The sequence below is a fragment of the Amblyomma americanum genome, chromosome 1 (genome assembly GCF_052857255.1).
Source record: "Amblyomma americanum isolate KBUSLIRL-KWMA chromosome 1, ASM5285725v1, whole genome shotgun sequence".
Classification (NCBI taxonomy): domain Eukaryota; kingdom Metazoa; phylum Arthropoda; class Arachnida; order Ixodida; family Ixodidae; genus Amblyomma; species Amblyomma americanum.
The window spans coordinates 185,675,396-185,694,073 of NC_135497.1; the positions used below are offsets into that span (position 1 = coordinate 185,675,396).

Here is an 18,678-nt window from a genome sequence, read left to right on the forward strand (position 1 = left end):
GATTGTCTGATGTTTTGCGCACACCGATCATTTGCGTATCATTTAATTTATCGAGATGATCTGGCCGTAAAACGTAGTTGGTCTGGCAACGTCCCATCGTTTACATGCAGTGGCACTGCAATACACTATACTGCAGCAGAAGCAGCAGCAGCAGCAACGAATGTTCTTTCTGTATTTAGAACGCCGACGTCGCCGCAGTTTCCGCAGATGTGCTGCTGCGAAAGCGCAGAACGAGTTGTGCTGTGAAGCTTGCGTGCTGGTTAAGGAGAGCGGTAAGAGAGCTTGAAGGTAGCTGTGTGCCTACCTCAGGAAAATTGCGCTCTAAGGGAAGCTTTATTTAGCGCTCCTCAGTAAAGTGTACTTAAAAAGTGATCGAAGGAAACCGAGCGGCTCTTAAGGCATCCTCACTGAGGTAAGGAGCGTTCTAAAATTTGGTCCTAAATGTAGAGGGGATTAACCGTTAAACCTGCAACAAATCATCCCATAGAGTGCAACCGTTCGTCCAAAGCGAACAGCTGCTCAGAAAAGAAAAAAACTTGCATGCCCGCGGCGGGAATAGAACTGTGCTTTCAGCCTCCTGGATATGTGGGTTATATATGAAGCTGCGAAGCTTGTAAGAGGTAACTGTAGACCAGTCGAGATTTATCTAATGTACTGCTATTATTCGGGCAACGTATGGGTATTTATTGTCAACGCTTCCGCAACGGGCGTTGATAAGCCTCGAAACGCTTATAACGGCGTTCCTCGCGCAGAAAATGTGATCGAGCCATGTGTGTATTGACGCACAGTGCCTCTCAATCGGTGTTGTCAACACCGTCGAGCGCCCTGTCGGTGCGGTCTTCATTCCTGGCCGCGGCCGCGAGTGTATGGTCTCGCCTTTCCGCCAAGCACGGCGATACTGCCTCGGGCGGCGTCGAGTGAGCTGTGTCATTCGACGACAGGCTGTTTGCCACTTCGAAACATCGATTCGCTGCCTGACAGTATAAAACCATGTGCAACGAAATGGTATTGCGTATATCATTTATGTGGACTTAGCAATTCGCCCCCGTATACGTTCCGAAAAGCGTCGTATGCATGTCGCCGCATTCTCAGCTGCTGATGGCTTCGATACCATTAAGCCTTTCTTTAAGCAGTACTCTTTCGCGCACGGATAGCGACAGCGCGCTTGTTAATAAAGAATCTCATCTAATTATTGATTTCACTTGTTGCATATATACTCTCGCGGACTTCCATTACAAAAGACCGGAGATTGTTGAGCAGCAAACGTGTCATCACTGTTGGTGACTTACAGCGGAGCAGAGCTAGAGATCGGAACTAACAATGATATCGCTCGTTCATCCGTTTGTGTGTTTGCTACCGAAGGTTAAACATTCAGTCCTTGAAATCTGCACAGGGCTGCCTCGTCCCACAGTTAGTCTCTTCGCTGACCAAACGTCGCTTTTGTGTACTAACGGTCGTCGGCACCCCCGAAAGGACGAAAACTCGCTTAGACTGAAAGCCTGCTTTACCAAGACAGCGCCCACATCGAAGTTCAATTGGACCCCGGCGATCCTGCCTAAATGGTCGTAACTGAATTGGCACGACTACTCGTGGAATCTTTTTGAGATTGCCGATCCTGGCTAACCTGGATAAAGTACGCTTTGGCCAGCCGGTAAACGCTGGAATTTTCGATGAAGCCAGGCGACGATTTAACCTGTGAAAAACTTTTCTGCACGGCTACCTTTGCAAAAAAAAAATTAAAAATAGCCCTCTTTGACACGTCCTCAACATGTCTATCAGCAATCTATCTTAACTACGTAATTAAAGAGCAACAACCTGTCCAGCTATACAAGCGTACTGCGCAAGGTAGCCATTACATACCCTAAAGCCCTTACTCTCTCCACTTCGAAAATGTTCTGCGCACAGAACAGCACTTTTTCATCAACGCCATTCGGTACAAATACAGATCAGGCGCACAGCGCAGAAAGTACGCGCCTCGAGTACACCTACGTCTCGCACACACGCTCACTCACAGACGTGAAGAGCTGCATCTATCAAGAAATTTCTCGAACACGATGGTGGGGTTATAGCCTCGCGGTTAGGATTCAGATACCTAGCCGTGGCAACAACGTTTCGATGAGGCGAAGCTCGAAACTGGCCATATCTGCTAGGACGTAAAAGCCTCTCAGATCATCAAGCTTATTAAGCATGAAATGCTTCTAGCTCCCATTGTCGGTAACCTAAGGCGAACGTAGTCCGAAATTGACGCCGAACATGAGGTCGAACTTTCATGAAAACCGAAAATTTCCGCCCGAATGGCATTGAGTAGAAAAACTCTCCAGCCCCGAGCGAGATTTAAACCACCACCATCGCAAAGAGCACCTTCGATTGCCGACCCCTTAGACCACTCGGCCATTGGCGCAAGCTGTTGCGCTGCGTGATTAACAGCTAACTTCTCGCGTGTGCCTTCTCGCGCCTTGCGTTCAATATCGGCGTCTTCATCGTCCGTAATCCGTTGGTTCTGCGCGGCGAAAAATTGTCTTTCAGAAAAAGAAACGCGCCGTGCGTAAGTCCCACTTCTCGGTGGGGACCTCAGTTGAGCCGTTAGGAGAGATTAAAATTCGTTTATAGGAAGGGAAGCGCTCAGTTACTGTCTTACATCTCTGTGGACATCTCAACCGCCGCTTGAGGAAATGAATGAAAGGAGGAGGGGGAAAAAGGAAGAGAGAATGCGATGACGTAGTGGACGGATCACGAATAATTTCAACCAGTGATTTAATTTCGACCGCCTGGGGTTCTTATTGCGCAGCAAACGAGCGTCTTTGACTTTCGCCACCACCGAAACGTATCCGCAGTGACCGGGATTGAACCCGCGTCTCTGAAGTCAGCACATGCACTTATCCAGGGGAGGGGGGGGGGTGCTTGAGGAGACTTCCCCCCCCCCCCCCCCCCCTGTTCTCTTTGCAGTTCTCAGTCAGCTGCCAGTGACACCCCCCTCCAGCTAGAAAAAATTACCTTAGGCCCCTCCCGAAAAAAATTCCTGGCTACATGCCTGAGTTGGCAGCTGAACACACCAACAACTGAGCCACCGCGGTGGGTCACTGCGGAGGGCTCTTTTGAAATTTCGATCACTTGGCGTTCTTCAACGCGCACTGATATCGCACAGATTACGTGCGTCTTGCATTTCTGCGGCGCTAGTGTTTGGAAGGCTGGCGGAGGCCGGGCGTGTGGTGCTTCAAACAGCGAAAGGGATGCAGAAAGAGACGTTTAAGGCGCTGTCCAATAATAAAAAGAGAAGCGGCTGAACGCGGCGGCACTTAAGACACCTGTAGCTACTTAAGCTACACACGTCACCAGCGCCGGCAACGGGGAAGTCGAGCGCGCTGCCCACCAAAGAAATGTGGCCGACGGCGGAGGCTACTCAACACTCGAGTGTAGCTACCCCCGTATATGAGACGACTTGGAGTGGGCTGCTTGTTTACTGCAATAAATTTTATGCTTACAGCTGGGCGAGTTGGTACATATTCAAGATAAAAAGCAGCGAAAAAAGACGCAGGACCAGCAGAAGACACACAGACAGCCGCCGGTTGCTTACATGTGACTTATTATTGGTTCTACCACGTATTTAAAGCCACTTGCTTGCGCAAACGCACATACATGCCACATTTATCAAATTCCGGACGTCATCACAACCCAGATAAAAAATGCCACACTCTGTCGTTGATAATAACTGACGGGTCACTTATGCAAACGCTTTCGTTTTTTTTTTTATTAAAAACGCCTCTAACAGTTCGCGCTCGTGCCTGGACTTTCCGCGGCCGATAGTGGTAGTGATGTGAAGCAAAGCTGAGCAGTTTGGGCACTCTTTCACATGTATGGCCAGGTTGCTCCCTGTACCAGAACGCAGCGTTCTGCCGTGTCCCCTTGGGTGCTCATTCAAACACTGCCCCGTCTGTCCTATGTAACTTTTTCCACAAGCGGTAGGGATAGAATATACTACCCCCAAAGCACACTTTGTAAACTTCGTTTGGTGATTTGTTTTGCAGGCAGGTTCTAGCTGAGAGTCGAAGATGCGGACTCAAAGACCGGGAAGCTTGCGGGGGGCCGAAAACACCAAATTCACACCAAATTTCTGAGAAACTTCGTTCAGGCCATGCGAAATTTCATGGTAGTGATTAAGCCCATGCTGCATTCATCACATGCGAAAATTCAGACCATGCGAAATTCCATGGTAGCGAGATTCTATTGTAACCCATGCAAAATTCCGGCAACAGCCTGCGTGTATCTTATCCTGGTCCTGCGTCTTTTTTTCGCTGTTTTTTTCGCTTACGCGTTATGAGTTCGTGAATAGAAAAAGCAAATACTTTTGAGCTCAATTTTTTTTTCTAAGCAATCTTTGAAGATCAACATGTCCTTCCTGGGTGTTAATTACCCTCGCAGCAGTCCGCTGCCTGGCCGCCATCACTTCACGAAAAACATTTCTTCTGCCTTCAGCCTAGAGATGTCAATGGTGTAATAGATAGCACGCTTTGGCTTATTACCAGTACCAATGTTTGCCTGTGCGCTAAGCGATCAGTCGGTTGTATCTGGATGCAGAATGTCGCACCGTTTTGTTTACCCCGGCCTCAATACATAAATCACGTGTCTGCAAACAAAGCCTTCTCTGATGTTGCTACTGTTCTCGGCCGCCGCACCAACGTTCAATTGCTTTACGACCTAGTACCAACAATAGTTGAAGGTGTTCTGTGAAACCAGTACAGCATACCTAGCCACGGTGGCTCAGTGTCCTTGGAGTTCCGGCCCGGAGGCCATGGTCGTCATTCGATGGAGGCGAAATGCAAAAAGTCCGTGTGCCACGAGGTGCCAGCGCCCGTTAAAGAACCGCCGCGGTGGCTCAGTTATTATGGCGCTCGACTGCTGACCCGAAAGACGCGGGTTTGAGCCCGGCCGCGGCGGTCGAATTTCGATGGAGGCAAAATTCTAGAGGCCCGTGTACTGCGCGATGTTAGTGCACGTTAAAGAACCCCAAGTGGTCGAAATTATCCGAAACCCTCCACTGCGGCGTCCCTCGTAGCCTGAGTCGCTTTGGGACGTTAAACTCCCATAAACCAAACCAAGCCCGTTAAAGAACCCCAAGGTAATAAAAATCAGTAAGAATTCCTTAACTACGGTGTGTCTTGTAGCCCACATGCAGCTTCGGGACTTGAAACTCAATATACAGAATAAGCAGAGCACTACTTTCACAACGAAACGAGTGAGCTTTGAACACCGATTCCCATCCACACCCACACCACAACAGTGCTTCCCGCGGGGTGATGACCGTTTCAAATGGTCCGCAGTAAAGGATGACCGAGCAATCAGTATGCGTAGCAATGCGCGATCAAAGCCTTCGGCGTGCGTATTTGTTTCCCACCTGCGAGGTATGATCACCGTGGTCTGTGCAGCTGCAGAGACTTAGCTGTATAGCAAGAAAGCGGATGTCTTTCAAGCCTCTTTTCTCTGTCCAAAACGCGAAGCAAGAGCGCGCACGCAGGCAAATACGCGCCAGCATATTCGTGGTGGTAGAGGCGCTGCTGACGACATAGTTCTAGGAAGCTTTTAGGGCTACGCTGCGGGGTGCGAGCCTTGACCGGCCCACGGGGCCAACCATTTGTTTGCGCGGCGATTTTTTAACGCGACTTGCCGGCGGCCATTAGGCAGCCCTGTGGCGTGCGCACGCGACGCGGGTCGTAAATTAGGCCGCGCGCGGACGTGTCTGCCGCGGCCGACCTGGGCCGGTCTCATCAGCCGGAGTGGGGTCCGGCGGCCGGACGGGGCGCACCCCGCCTCGGCGCCGCGCGACGTGCCCCGCTGGAGCTCCGGCCAGATTGTGCTCTCACAGGGCTCCCGATTCTCGCGAAATTATTCTTGGCGAAGCGCATTTCTTTCTTTTTCCCCCCGGTCTGAGCCAACCAAGTTTTTGAAGCGAGTCAAGGGCGTCTGAGCTCGTTAGATCCTGCTCTCAACGCGCTGTCTCCCGCCGAACCATCTCCAGCCTCTTAGCGTGCTCCTCGTGAGCTCTGCAAAAAGTGAGTGTAGTCCCTGGCCAGATACATCTGTGCGAGAGCTCCGGCAGTGCCGAGGGAGGGAAATAATTGCCCGTGCAAGACTGCGCTGGTGATACCACCGCCGTTAATATGCGCAGGCCGCAATTGGAGGAATGATGCCTCAGACAGCTCTCAGTGGGAACAAAAGAACGGCTGAAAAAAAAATCAACGTGGCGCGCGGGAGAGTAGGAGCTATGATAGGCGCTTTTGTTCGAATTCCACAGTGTCACAGCTTAGTTGCGCATCGTCCATGAAAGACCGTGACAATAGGTGAGTTGAGTTGAGGTGTTGAATGCTACAGGTGGGGTTAGCCTTGCTTCATCTGCCGGCAATTGCTCCACCGTAGCGTCTCTTCTATATTAATAATGTCCCTATGCCTGTCGCATCTACCCCGCTATGCGTACAATCTCTTATAATAGCACACATTTCTTTCCCGCAGTCACCATATATGCACACAATCACTCCACACAGTCCACATCACAGTACACTCCAGAAGTCACCATCTATGCACCTATTCAGTCACAGTCGAACATAAACAATTGTTGTGCCACAATCCATACACACATTCACTCACAGTATAATGTAGTCCACTCAGGAATACACCATCTACGCACACATTCAATCACAGTAGGCCATAGTCCGTTCCTGCTGTCACCATTTAGAAACAAGATCCGTGTCCTGCAGAAATGTTAAAAGAAGGCGTGCAGCCTCCCTTCTGCATGTCTGGTTTCCACTCGGGTAGACAATGTCCTGAACTGTACTGTGACGGGTTCCGGTCATCTTGAAGGAAGCGAACATCACATACCTTTCCGCGTTGTACTCTGGGCAGTACATACTATAATGTTCGATATCCCCGCACACTCCACGTAAAAAACAGAGCGGAGACGATTCTATGCCCGTCTTATGCATCCAGGCAGGAGTGCGGGCAGAGGCCGTGCGAATTAGATGTAGTAGAGTCGCCTGGGATCTTCTCAGTCCCTTGGTCACACATGGCTTGTGGGGCGCACTCCATAGGGTACTGAAATGATCGAGCACTGTTTTCCTGTAGAGACCTTTCCCATCTTGAGATACTTTTTTGATGGACTTTTTGAGAGACCTTTATGGGCGAGATTGTCTGCCACCTCATGGCCGTTGACTCCGATGTGAGAGGGCACCCATTGTAAATATAGAGTAAAGCCTCTGCTGTGCAGATTCTGCACCAAGCGCAGAGAGCTTATAGACAGAGTATCAGTAGGGAATCCGCGCTCTAACCTCTGAAGGGCAGATTTTGAATCAGGATGACAACAGGTTGAGCCGGACAAGACCCTAACTTCCGTAACGCCGCCTCAATAGCAACACTTGCAGCCGTTGTGGAGGACACGACAGCAGTAAAGCGTACGGACCACTTACAGTCCAAAAAAGGAATGTAAAAAGCCGCTGCGCTAGCTTGTTTGACCGTGACAATACTCTGTTCCACTTATATAGCGGCATTAAGCTTCTAAGCGAATGTACAGATTCAAGCCTAATTGGCTACCACTGCCCAGTGGAGCTGGTCGATGTCATGTAGACTCGGAGTAAACTCTATGGAACTTGGTGGCTTGACATATATTTGCGACATGACACTGTAACGATGGCACAGTTTACGCGGTATTCATAACCTCTACACAGGTACGTATCCAGCCGCGCCCCCCCCCCCCCCCCAGCAGTGTTCTTGTTAGGCATTGGCCCTGCCCACCCACCAGACTTCGCACTATACAACTGTATCTCGGGCCCCTCCCGAAAAATATTTCTGGCTACGTGCGTGCCTCGACAGCGCCCTCAAAGGAAAATCAATGAGGAATCTTCCGCGTCTATAACGTGACGATATCGAGCCAATATGGCCATTTAATACGGAACATGGAACAAGTTCTAACTGTACTTGAAAACAGGCGTTAAAGGGGCCTAATTTAGGCTAACAAAAAAAAACTCCCGGAAAGGTTACCGCTTCTAACTAGTGGTGGAAGGATTCGGGAAAAAAACTTTGAGTTTTGGAAAAAAAACTGCATTTTCTGGTTTGTTTTTTCCGGAGGATGGAAGACAGGAGAAAAAAAAACATGATCTAGAGGGCTCATAAGGGAGGTATTGAATTATTACTTCAGTGATTACTAATACTATGATGGGCTTCTGTAAAAAAAATTTTGAAAGAGCACTTCATCTAATATGATGTTTAAGTTTCAAAATAATGCCGGATTGAGCCAAACAAACAGCACAAGACCAGGTCAGGACAAGAAAGGGCACACAGCAACGCAACACAAACGCAGACTTCTGTCTCTTTCTTGCTGAGGCACGATTTATGTATACACATCCTTCTTATGTGTTCCTAAGTCGCAGCTCAACGAGGAATAAACAGTTGGAAGTCAGAGCTCGTCTTGTGTTGCTGTGTGCGCTTTCTTGTCCCGTCCTGGTCTCGCGCCTGAAGCCTGTAACTCGATCGCTTGAAGCCAGTATCGGTTCTTAGCAACAAAGCTGTCCCACGGATGCATATTACAATTATTTGTGTCAGCACCTCGTCAGACATCTTCTGGCACCCTGGTGCAATCTGCTCAACAGTAGTGTCTAAGAGGTGCACTGATCGGCTCGCCCGTGAGCTTCTTTTCCTTGGCACTTTCAACCTTCGACAGCATACTCGCGGATCTCTCTTTACTAGATTCTCTACTTGGGAGATTGTAACCAGACGCGATCTTTGAAACACCATCGTGTAGATTGAACAGGTGACCCTACTGTGGTCACTTCTCGCTCCTTTCAGTAATGTTCCGCATGTGCCTTCTTTGGCTCACCATGGCTTTGAGGTCAGACGAATTCGTCCGTCATCGATACCACACGCCAGACAGTGGCACTCTTTGGTAAGCCAAAGCACCAAGCAATATTCCACACAGATGTGAACAGGAATCCATAAAAAAAAGATTTTCAGATACAAACTTAGGGCGTACCTGGGTATATAAATTATCTGCATATTCTAGTTTCGAGTATCTTCCATCCAGATCATTCCAATATTTCCTCTTTTTTTTACAATTCCAAATTTCCAGAATTTTTGTATCTCAACCTGTACCACGAATTACAGCGATAGCTTCGGCGACACGCAGTGCTAATCATGGGCGACTACGTCCTTTCGCTTCTCCGTCGGCGGCACGTAGTGTTGCATCTTGGGATGTGCGAAAAACCTTTCGCGCGGCGCGTTTGCGGCCGGCTGTCCGCGTGCGTTCGTCCTCTGTTCCACCCGCCGCACGTTAGCGGGCTCTGGCCTCCCACTGACTTGCAGCGTCCCGAGCACGACGCTCTCTCTCGGTCGCATCCGTGGCCGGCTAACGCTGACATTCGCGCTCTCTTTGTTCCGGTTTCGGCTGCACGGCGAGCTAAGCCTTCGCCGACGATGCGCTTCCGTTCGCGATCTCGTGCCCACCGCAACGCATTCGTTTCCACAGGGCCCGGTGTCAGCGTGGCGTCTGAAGCACTGGTCACTCGAAGGGTTCCCGAAGTGGGGGCGACAAATGCGAAATGGCTCGCATATAGCTTTGCATAGCGGGCGCAAGTCCGCTCGCTCGCCCGTGAACTAATGCTGGCGTCGTTGAACGCGGGTGATTTCACGGACCCACGTTTACATTCCTGGAACCTTGACCGTCAGCTTCGTCATGCTTGTGGCTTACAGTGACGTGGGCAATTCTACTGCGTCGTCTCAGCGGCTCAGCGTCACAATGACGAACAATATTTTTTCGCAATCGGGATAGCGGAAGGCCATACCTGTATCGGTTTCGAATACGACGAGACAACCCGGCGTACAATCGTGCGCTCCCTGAATTAGCTGTGGAAAGACAAGCCCTGCAATCTGCGCTTAATCGCCTTTACAACCGCCTACTGACAGTGCACAGGATCCCTGGACATTGTTGCCTGCCGTCTTCGCCCACTGAGGCTTCTCATTCCGCCGATGCACTGCTTCCTTTCTCTGTTTCTTGGTGTTCCCTCGGGATTCGAATGCATTTTACCGCTCACCTAAGGCAGAGTAGCCGACTAGAACTTCTTTCGAAAACAGAACTTTGTACCTTCTTGCCTTTTATTCCCCTCTCTTCGCTCTCCTTTGTGTGATGAAATTTGACCTGCAGCTGGCGATAACGAGTATATCGGATGTAGAGATTTCAATATATAAGCGTTGCAGTTTCTGTAGATTTTCGCTTCGAGGACTGAAGCTTGTGAACTTTTCGCATTTTCTGCTGGTTCGCTTGGTGGAAGTCATTTGCGTCTCCGCTGCGTTGTTCGTCTTTTCAGGGCCTCTTTATCAGGTTACTTTGTTCGGTTAGGACAGCGAATGGTTGCGACAGGACGAGCCCGATGCGTACTGGTACTAAGTTCAAATAGCGGCAAAACCTGGGGTAAAGTTCCGCTTCAAAGTCGTTTCTTTCAAAGCTTAATTTCGATTGAACACCACTACTAATGCTATCATGTTAAACCGTCGTGACCCTTGGTAAGAAAACCTTATTTCATGCTAATTCTTCCCGCAATCGAAATTAAGCAACCGCTTTCTTGCCATTGCCTTTCCAGGCCAATAGTTATGCCACGAAAATTGGCAGTCGTTGACGTGATGCCTTTCCACCGTTGAGTAAAACACTCGTGCCACTAGTTAAGAAAAAGAAAGTTTTGATAAACGCAACAATAAATCTGTTATTACAACCGTATCACATACGAATGAGGGAAGCGCAAAAAAAATTTGGGGGCCTTCTTGACCACAATCTCAAAGAAGAAAAACCTATAGCCTTTAGGTTGCCTGCTATTCCGGTTGGAACCGGTTCCATTGCCTTTATATTTTATGCATGAGTCATCAGCTTTTAGGATGTTCTAATACCTTTAATTGGATTATCATAAAAGATTATACTAGTCCGAGTGACTAATTAAACTTAATTCATCTACTAATCCACCTTATTCCAGTTTCTGGGAAATTTCGGAGATGCTTTGGAATTTCGGAGGATGGGTAAAATTTCAAATTTTGGGGTCCACCTGCCACGGTGGGCAGGTTTCTCACAATCAGGTGGCCAGGTTGCCACCTGCCACGGTAGGCACGTTGTGGTGACGTCACAAAATCATGTAACCTCTCTCGACCAAGCAGAGTATTTTTTTAGAGAAACCGGAAACTGCATGACGAGTGACGACAACCGAAATGCTATCGCATTACAACATTTTTTTTGTTTTCGGTGTACTCAAAGAAAGCCTTTCGAAGCAATGTGAAACATGATAAAAACAGCTACACTCTCTGACGGCGCAGAAACCCAGAGCGGAGTAACTTGAGAAGGCACCGTTCACTGCCGTCCTCCTCGCCTTATTTTGTTTCTTTTCCTTCTAATTAGATGGCAGTCTGCCACGCCTGTAGCAGGCACTTGAAAAGCAGGCTGACGCTCTGGCCCTTGGCGCCGCTTTCCCCATTGCTGTCCGTGGAGAGACGATTCGCTCGAACTTGACTGTCGAGTTGTTTTTATTCCCTGTAATAGCTGCTGCCGGCGGTTTTCAGCCATCCATAGTTCCAGCGTTGCATCTTAAAGTTCCTTTTCCTTCCTTGTTTCCTTCCCCCCCCCCCCCCCCCCCCGCCCCATTCGCCGTTCTTTCAGTTTTCATCTCCCTGTTCGCAATTCATCTTGGGTTCCATCATTTTTTGTTTTCTACTTACGCTTTGTTTGCATTGTTCCTTGCAGCAGCTTTTATTTTTAAAAATAACGCTGCGAGTATTCATCAGCGTTCCCAAAGTGCGAGGTTATGGGTAAAATAATCTCGGCGATGTTTTGTTTACGCAGCTTTCTGTTTTTGAACAGGGTGGCCGAAGAATATACTCATGTCTTCTAAGACAAACATTTTTCCGCCTGGCTCGCTGGAGCGCAATATGCCCTGTATGTCTTCCCTGCAGAGCCCAGGGAACGGCTAAGTTTATTCAGCTGTCTTTCTTCATAATGCACCTTACTTCAAGGGGGGAAAGGGGGGTCATATTGCGAATATTTAATTGATGATGAGTCTAATGGTAATACTGGCCCTTGGACGGCTTCCTGTTACCAACAGCATGATCTTAGTGCCTCGGCGCACGTCCTACGCTCGTTTAATATCCCGTTTAATACCAGTTTTAATATCCAACCCCAGCGCTTGGAGTCTCCGGAAGTTTGCCGTGCACCTAGCCGCAATTCGTGGAGGTGTGCTGCTGCATAGTAACGAAGATTTTTAACATTCATCTTGGTGCAGCGCATATAATTCGATTCGTCGATGTTCAGCTCGATCTGCATTAATTTGTCTCTTAGAAGCGCGACTCGATACGCTGTGAAACTTAAGAAAAAGAGCATACAGGCTGTATTTTCTTTTATTGTGTTGAGGGGGCTCAACTCTCCTGCAAAGTATTCCGATTGCATCACCGTTAGCACAAGACAGCCGCCACACTACCCCTGTTCTCTTTTTCTGTTCACTGGCGATGGCTGGTTAAACATTGGCGGTCGAGTTTCCTGCCTCCCAAGTCGTTGACTCTAGGGTGGTCAGTGTGCGACGCATTTGTGCGACGTGTTGTGGAAGTTGCACAACTGAACGCGTTGATGACTTCGTCCACACTCGCTTTAAGCGCACAGCTCCCACGCTCCTTCGGCGGAGGTGGCGCAGCATGCGCCTATTGTATTCGCGAAAGATTTTCTGCCTCTCGGCGGTGAGTTGGTCTCAGAACCTTACTTGACCGTAGCACACATCCCGTCTGTGTGTGTTCCCGCTGGGCACGATGCGCGAACGCTGGGGAACTTCAAGCGAGCCAGTCTTCCATGAACGGTAGCAAACTGACCTGGCGTAGGCTGTTCGGCTTCAAACGGGGTGAATTTGCTCAGGACAAAGTTGACCTCTTTTATTTTGCATGTGTCCACAGCCACTCAGAGCCGCACCCCCAGACAAAATACTCCCGGCAAACTCCATTACCCACTCTAGCGGAATTGTTTGTAATTACCGATGCTATCTAGCCCAGTGTCGAATTTGTATGTTTGCTAAAGCTCGTGCCTCCTGGCAGCCAACTAGACGTTGTTTTCGCCAGGAACTTTTCATTTCGAAAATGGAGCATGTGGGCAGTAAGACCAAGTGCGTTAAGGCCTTCGCTCAGAGTAGAGTTAATTTCCATGAGTAAATTTGACGCCTGTTCACGCAGAAAATACAAATTTCAAATTTTCAATGGCAGCGCTTTCATTCTGCTTCATGAATTTTGTTTGATGCGGCCAAAACCACGCTTCTTTCAGTGGGCAGTTGCTTAACGATTCCCGAGGACGCCTCCTCCATGGAATGGATGCCACACACACACACACACACACACACTCGTACACACGATAAATTCGCGGTCCCTTATTCCGAAATTTGATTTGATTGTGTGCAAGAGTTTTCTTTATTGGAGACAATACACGTTTTGGTGTCATATCACGCATGCTAAAAATAATATCTCGCCTGCTCACATCCAATTTCCTCTTTGTTCACAAAACGACTGATGAAATTTTTACGTCTGACGTTGTCCGTCGTAGCGGGTCGTAGACTGAAAGGGTGTTCGCAATTCTCCGTTGATGTGACTGGATGCCGATGCGCAATTTCCCAGAGGAGCACCGCCGCCTGCTCTGTGGAAGCAGCTGCTCCTAGACTTGCGTCATGACACGGCGTGCACCAAGTGTTTTCTGCGCAGAATAAGATGCGCTGACAGAACGTTGATTTCCTGCGGCCGTTTGTTTCAACACATCGATCGTCACCTCTCAGACTGCGTCGAGTATGCGTCTCATCCACAGAGACATCGAGCAAACTGAGCACTCGTCACGGAAGACCTCCTTCCTTCGGGGAAATTTGGGGCTCCATCGGCGACATTTGCCCGAAAACACCTATAGAAACTGGTGATAAGCGTTCTGACAGTCAGTTTCTAAGTCTTTCAGGCAATGCAATGCTGACCACTTAGGCATGCACGCCATTTATTGGGTGACTCGAATGGTGTGTCGCTTGAGGGTTGTGCGTATTGTGGTACGAGCCTTACAGGCTTTTGACACCTGTTTTGTTGTTACTTCTGCTGTGGAAACAAGAGAGATTAATCTGCTAAACCTTGGGCGATTGCCAGAAGCGCAATGGTTGTCAGAATTTTGCTTCGTGTGCCAATGCTGGACTGAATTGCGTCTCTCTTGCACGATACCATTGCTCGTTTTTCGCCTGCTCGGTGAGAGTGCGCAACGAATGAATAACGTCGACGTAAACTTAAAATTTCCCAACTTTTTCTTTTTATGCAGGGTCATATACTCCTCGGGCACAGGGGCACTAGAAGTTGAACATCTTCGCTTCCCTCTTCGTAAAGGTAAGACATTTGAAAGCGGTGTTACTAGAACCAAGCCTGAATTGGAACTGCCTCGGAAGTTGCGTCGCATGCAGTGACTATATTAAAGAATAAAGCTCGCGATAGCCTCATTTCTTTTACAAAAGTGGAACGGTGGGCACTCGTAAAATTTGTTTAAACGTTGGTTTCTTGGCTGCGCCAGTTCATTACGTCTTCTAATTAGGTTCGGCCAAATTCCTCGCGAATTACTCATCCCGAGTTGTTGATTACATATTTAGATGGCATTATGCTGTCTCAACAGCAGCTTGTAAAGTGTAAACAATATAATCACCACGGCTAGCGAGGTTAAGCGAGCTCCTAGGTTCCTTTTTTGCACATTTTCAAGGTCACCTTATTATTAAGAATTTCGTGATCTAATTCGCCCACCTGACTCTCTGCTTCCCTCGGATATTCATCCACTCATTCCGATATTTACTCTCCTATACCATCCACATTCTGTGTCCAGCCCAAGCCCATTTGTTTCTCTGCATTTAACTTTTAGGAGCCTACCACAGAAAATATCATTTCATTCTCACTTTGAATCGCCAAGAATTATCACGTTTAATATCTAACTTGTCTAGAAGAACTTCGTCGCGGGCGTTATTCGAACGTTTGGAAGCACTGCGCATGCGTCACGTGTGCGTCATTTGCTCATCCTCTTTAAAGTCTCATAATAGAATCAGCGTCAACCTCACTGCAGCTTCATTTTTCTAAATTAAGTGTCTGCAACCTCTCAATATTTAATATGTTGACCTACATGACGAAACTTATATTCCTGATTGCCATTTACGGTAGCTGTTATCAGCACACTTGAAACTGTTGGGAAAAATCACTGGCAAGGCACCTGATTGCCTTCCCTTTGAGCTCCGCGGTACACGTCCTTACAGAATGTGTCAAATGACTAAGGAAATGAAGAGCGCAATCACTACGTCACACGCTACCAGGGAAGGTTTCATCTTCCAGCAAGGTCGCTAAGCTTCGAAGCGGGAGGTAGCACGCCGCCTCCCGTTTCAAAGACGCATCCCTTAGCGACGCAAACCTGCACTTTGTATACGGGGTTCGTTCCCTGTGCACCGGTGTTTCAGTGCTAGACATGGTTCAGGCGAAGAAATTAGCGACACCCATTAACCGGCTAGGCTTGCTTGCAGACCTATAAAGCATCGGCATCCCCCTTCTCCCTGTGTATTCTCTGCAGTGACGGGCACCTATTTCTCTCTTACTGGGGAAAAACACAAATGGTATCAAGAACATTTTCTGGCCGGCACTGAAAGCTCTCGTGTTACCAGTACAGCTTCTCTCACTGCTTATTTGTGCGGTTAAGTTTCATTCATATTTTCAAATGGGATAAACACGCAGTGGTTCCCTCATAAGATTCGTTCGCTGCTAAAGTGAAAACATTACTTACCACGCCAAGCCGCTGTGGTTGTTGTTCTTTTGCGTCCAGTATTCGAAAAAAAGAAGCTGCATCGACGTTATGTCCGATTCCAAACTTAATGTTGCTCCGCTGTTTTCAGCGGCTACTGGAGTCGTGTCGGGAGACGTGCAGCTTACAGCCCCCTCAGCTTAATTTTCGTGCGCCCCCAGCAACGAACAAGGAACGTACGACGATGGTTTATCTTCCTCTTGCTTCCAGTCCAACCGTAGTATTTGTCTTTCGTACTACGAAGGGTTCGGTCACCTGAGATGACCAAATCTGAACGATGTGCTAAATTAAAGTTCATATCACTAATATTAATATGCATTGTTTGCGATAAGTGGGTTGGAATTTCTGTGATATTATGCTGACAGAGTCTGACAATTTGTGATACCTAGCTCGTACAGAAGCCGCCATTCCTCAACACTCTGGAGCGCGATTCGCTAAACGCGATGCCATTATAATTTTTCCTTAAATACATCATGCTGAGTTCTTTGTTTTAAATCTTCTGTTGCCACGTTGTTTTTCTTTTGTTTCAAGAAGCTTTCTCTGAACATAGCTGCCCTGAAAAAAACTTACCAGGGTTTACTCGTGTTGTTTTCTTTTTCTGGAAGAAAATAAATAAAACATTGGTATAAGGAGGTAGAAGCTAAGTGCAGGTTCAGTGCGCCTAAACCATAATAGCACCTCGAAGAAAAGCGCGCGTACCGAAGCTGCGTCTTCCTTCAGCCGTTACACAGACACTAATAAGATATAAAAAAAACAGTCCGAAAGGTCTCTGCAGTCATTTCCCTCTTGCCATTCTGTTTCTAAGAGTCGTAAGGAGTACGTACTCGAAGCAAGAATAGTTGTTCTAGCAAACCCAGCGTGGTAACTTATTTGCCCTTTTCTTTTCTCGCGCACCGAAGCCTGGGAGAGGTGGCCAGGCACTGGATTCGCGACGTGGCCCGCGGCCACCCAAGCGGCCCACACGTGCAGTGGGCGGCCGCGGTGGGAGCGCCAGGGCTTCATCGCCTGTCTTATTGATGCCTCATTAACCTTCGGCATATTGATCTCAGCGGACCGCACCAGAGCAATAGAGCCGCCGAAGCAGCGCGCGTGGCCGTTTCCCGGCATCGGTCTCGCTGGGTCCAGACATCGGGAATGCAGCAGCGCACCCGTGGGTGGCCATCCTTTCCCACGCGCTGTGAGGAGGCGCCCCGCAACGGTGCCCGTCGAGCATCGCGGACGTGGGCAGTCAATTGCGTTTACGGCCCTGCTCTTCCCCGAAGGCGCGACGGGCGGAGCGACGCCTGCCGATGGAGGGCCGCGCGGGAAACTTGCTCGGGCCCCGGGAGGCACAAGACGGACCCCGGAGGAGCTCATGTGAAGAGGGTGTCTGGACTGAGCGCGATAACGGGAAAAACAAGCCCGCCAAGCAGGAAATAAAAGAGGCCGCAGCTCGATCGTCTTCTTCCGAGATGCGCACTCTGCGAGCGTCTGTGCCAGCGACGCGTGCGAGAGGCAATGGACATCGGGCCTTGTGCCTGTCCGAACTTACATTTTTCGATGTGATGTCATCACGGAATGGGAAAACGCAACAATGGTGTTTTGTTGCTTGTAGTATCATCGTCGAAAAAGCGGAAGCCTAGCGTTCTAATTACCGCGCGGTTCGTTTGTTAGCTAGTTATATTGAGCTTTATGGCGCAAAAGCGACTAAGGCTATGATGCGCCAAACACAACTGCGTGGTTTTTATCTAAAAGGGACTTACTAGAACTTGTTAGGTGCAAATAGAAGTAGTGCGCGGAAGAATAAAATGTTATAATAACTAACCCCTAGCTTTGATCATTATTTAGTGTCACAAAAAATACTAGAAAAATCAAAACTAGTATATGCATTCAGTGCAGACTTCCAGTTCGACTCTTCCCGGAATCTATTCATCCACCACAAGTATAACCCAGTTTATAGATTCAAATAAAGTTTTTTATTATTTTAAAGGTACAAAGAGCACTACAATTTATGTTTTGTATTCGCCATCCAATGATGTTCCTTCGACCAAATATAAAAGCTAGAAAAACTGCATTAAAAAAGGTGGCAAAATTGATTGGTATCACGAGGGAAGCGAGCATTCTCTTTTATACAATTTGGTAGGTTCTTGTTTCTTCCGTAATTACATTGCTAGGTTTATAGTGCACGTCATACGAATTATTTTATATCTATATATAAATAGTAGCTATTCACGCCAACTTTCAAAACAATTGTCAGATTATTTATTACGGCAGCGGCAGAAGTGGCAACGAAAAACTAGAAGAGCCCAAGCTGAGACAACCTGCCCTTTCCATGTGCGACGGTCGAGCCTCGACTTAAACAGGCGGACACAGCCGATTTTACCTGTGAACGTACGAAACGCGACTGGAGTTCTTATCGGTTTGTTCGCGAACAATGTCTGCTACCGTAAATGGGCTGCCATTCGAGACGAGCGAATCTATCAACATCGCAGCTGCCGCATTCGAAAAACATCTTTCGAGTGCCTTTCAACTAAATGTAGACGCCTGTCAGGAACTAGATTGCTCGCAAGTATGTTGAGGAAATTTAGCGATATAAGCTTTTTTTTCCCCTGGCTACTCTGCAGACTGAGACGCTGACGCTGAGTAAACTCTTTATTTTTTTATCGAGCTTGCACCTAGAACGAGGGCTTGGTGATGCTAACGTTCGTAGCGGGCCCCGTACATCGGCGCCACTTTTGCTGCCGGCGAGCCATTTACGCTCTGTCACTCCATCTGAATCTCTTCCGGACGGCGTCGTGTCAGCGCACAGGGCTGCCGCTGTTGACGGGTAAAGTGCACTCGGAACGCGACAGCAACGGGTTGAT

The 18,678-nt window shown here is 48.4% G+C and overlaps 1 protein-coding gene across 1 annotated transcript in view; it reads left to right on the forward strand.

Moving 5' to 3' along the window:
• LOC144114347 (uncharacterized) overlaps positions 1-18,678 on the forward strand; it is a 333,452-nt gene that overhangs the window by 158,888 nt on the left and 155,886 nt on the right. The window contains exon 4 of the mRNA XM_077648004.1: positions 14,330-14,394. Coding sequence (XP_077504130.1) covers positions 14,330-14,394 — 65 coding nt within the window. The remainder of the gene's footprint in view (positions 1-14,329; positions 14,395-18,678) is intronic.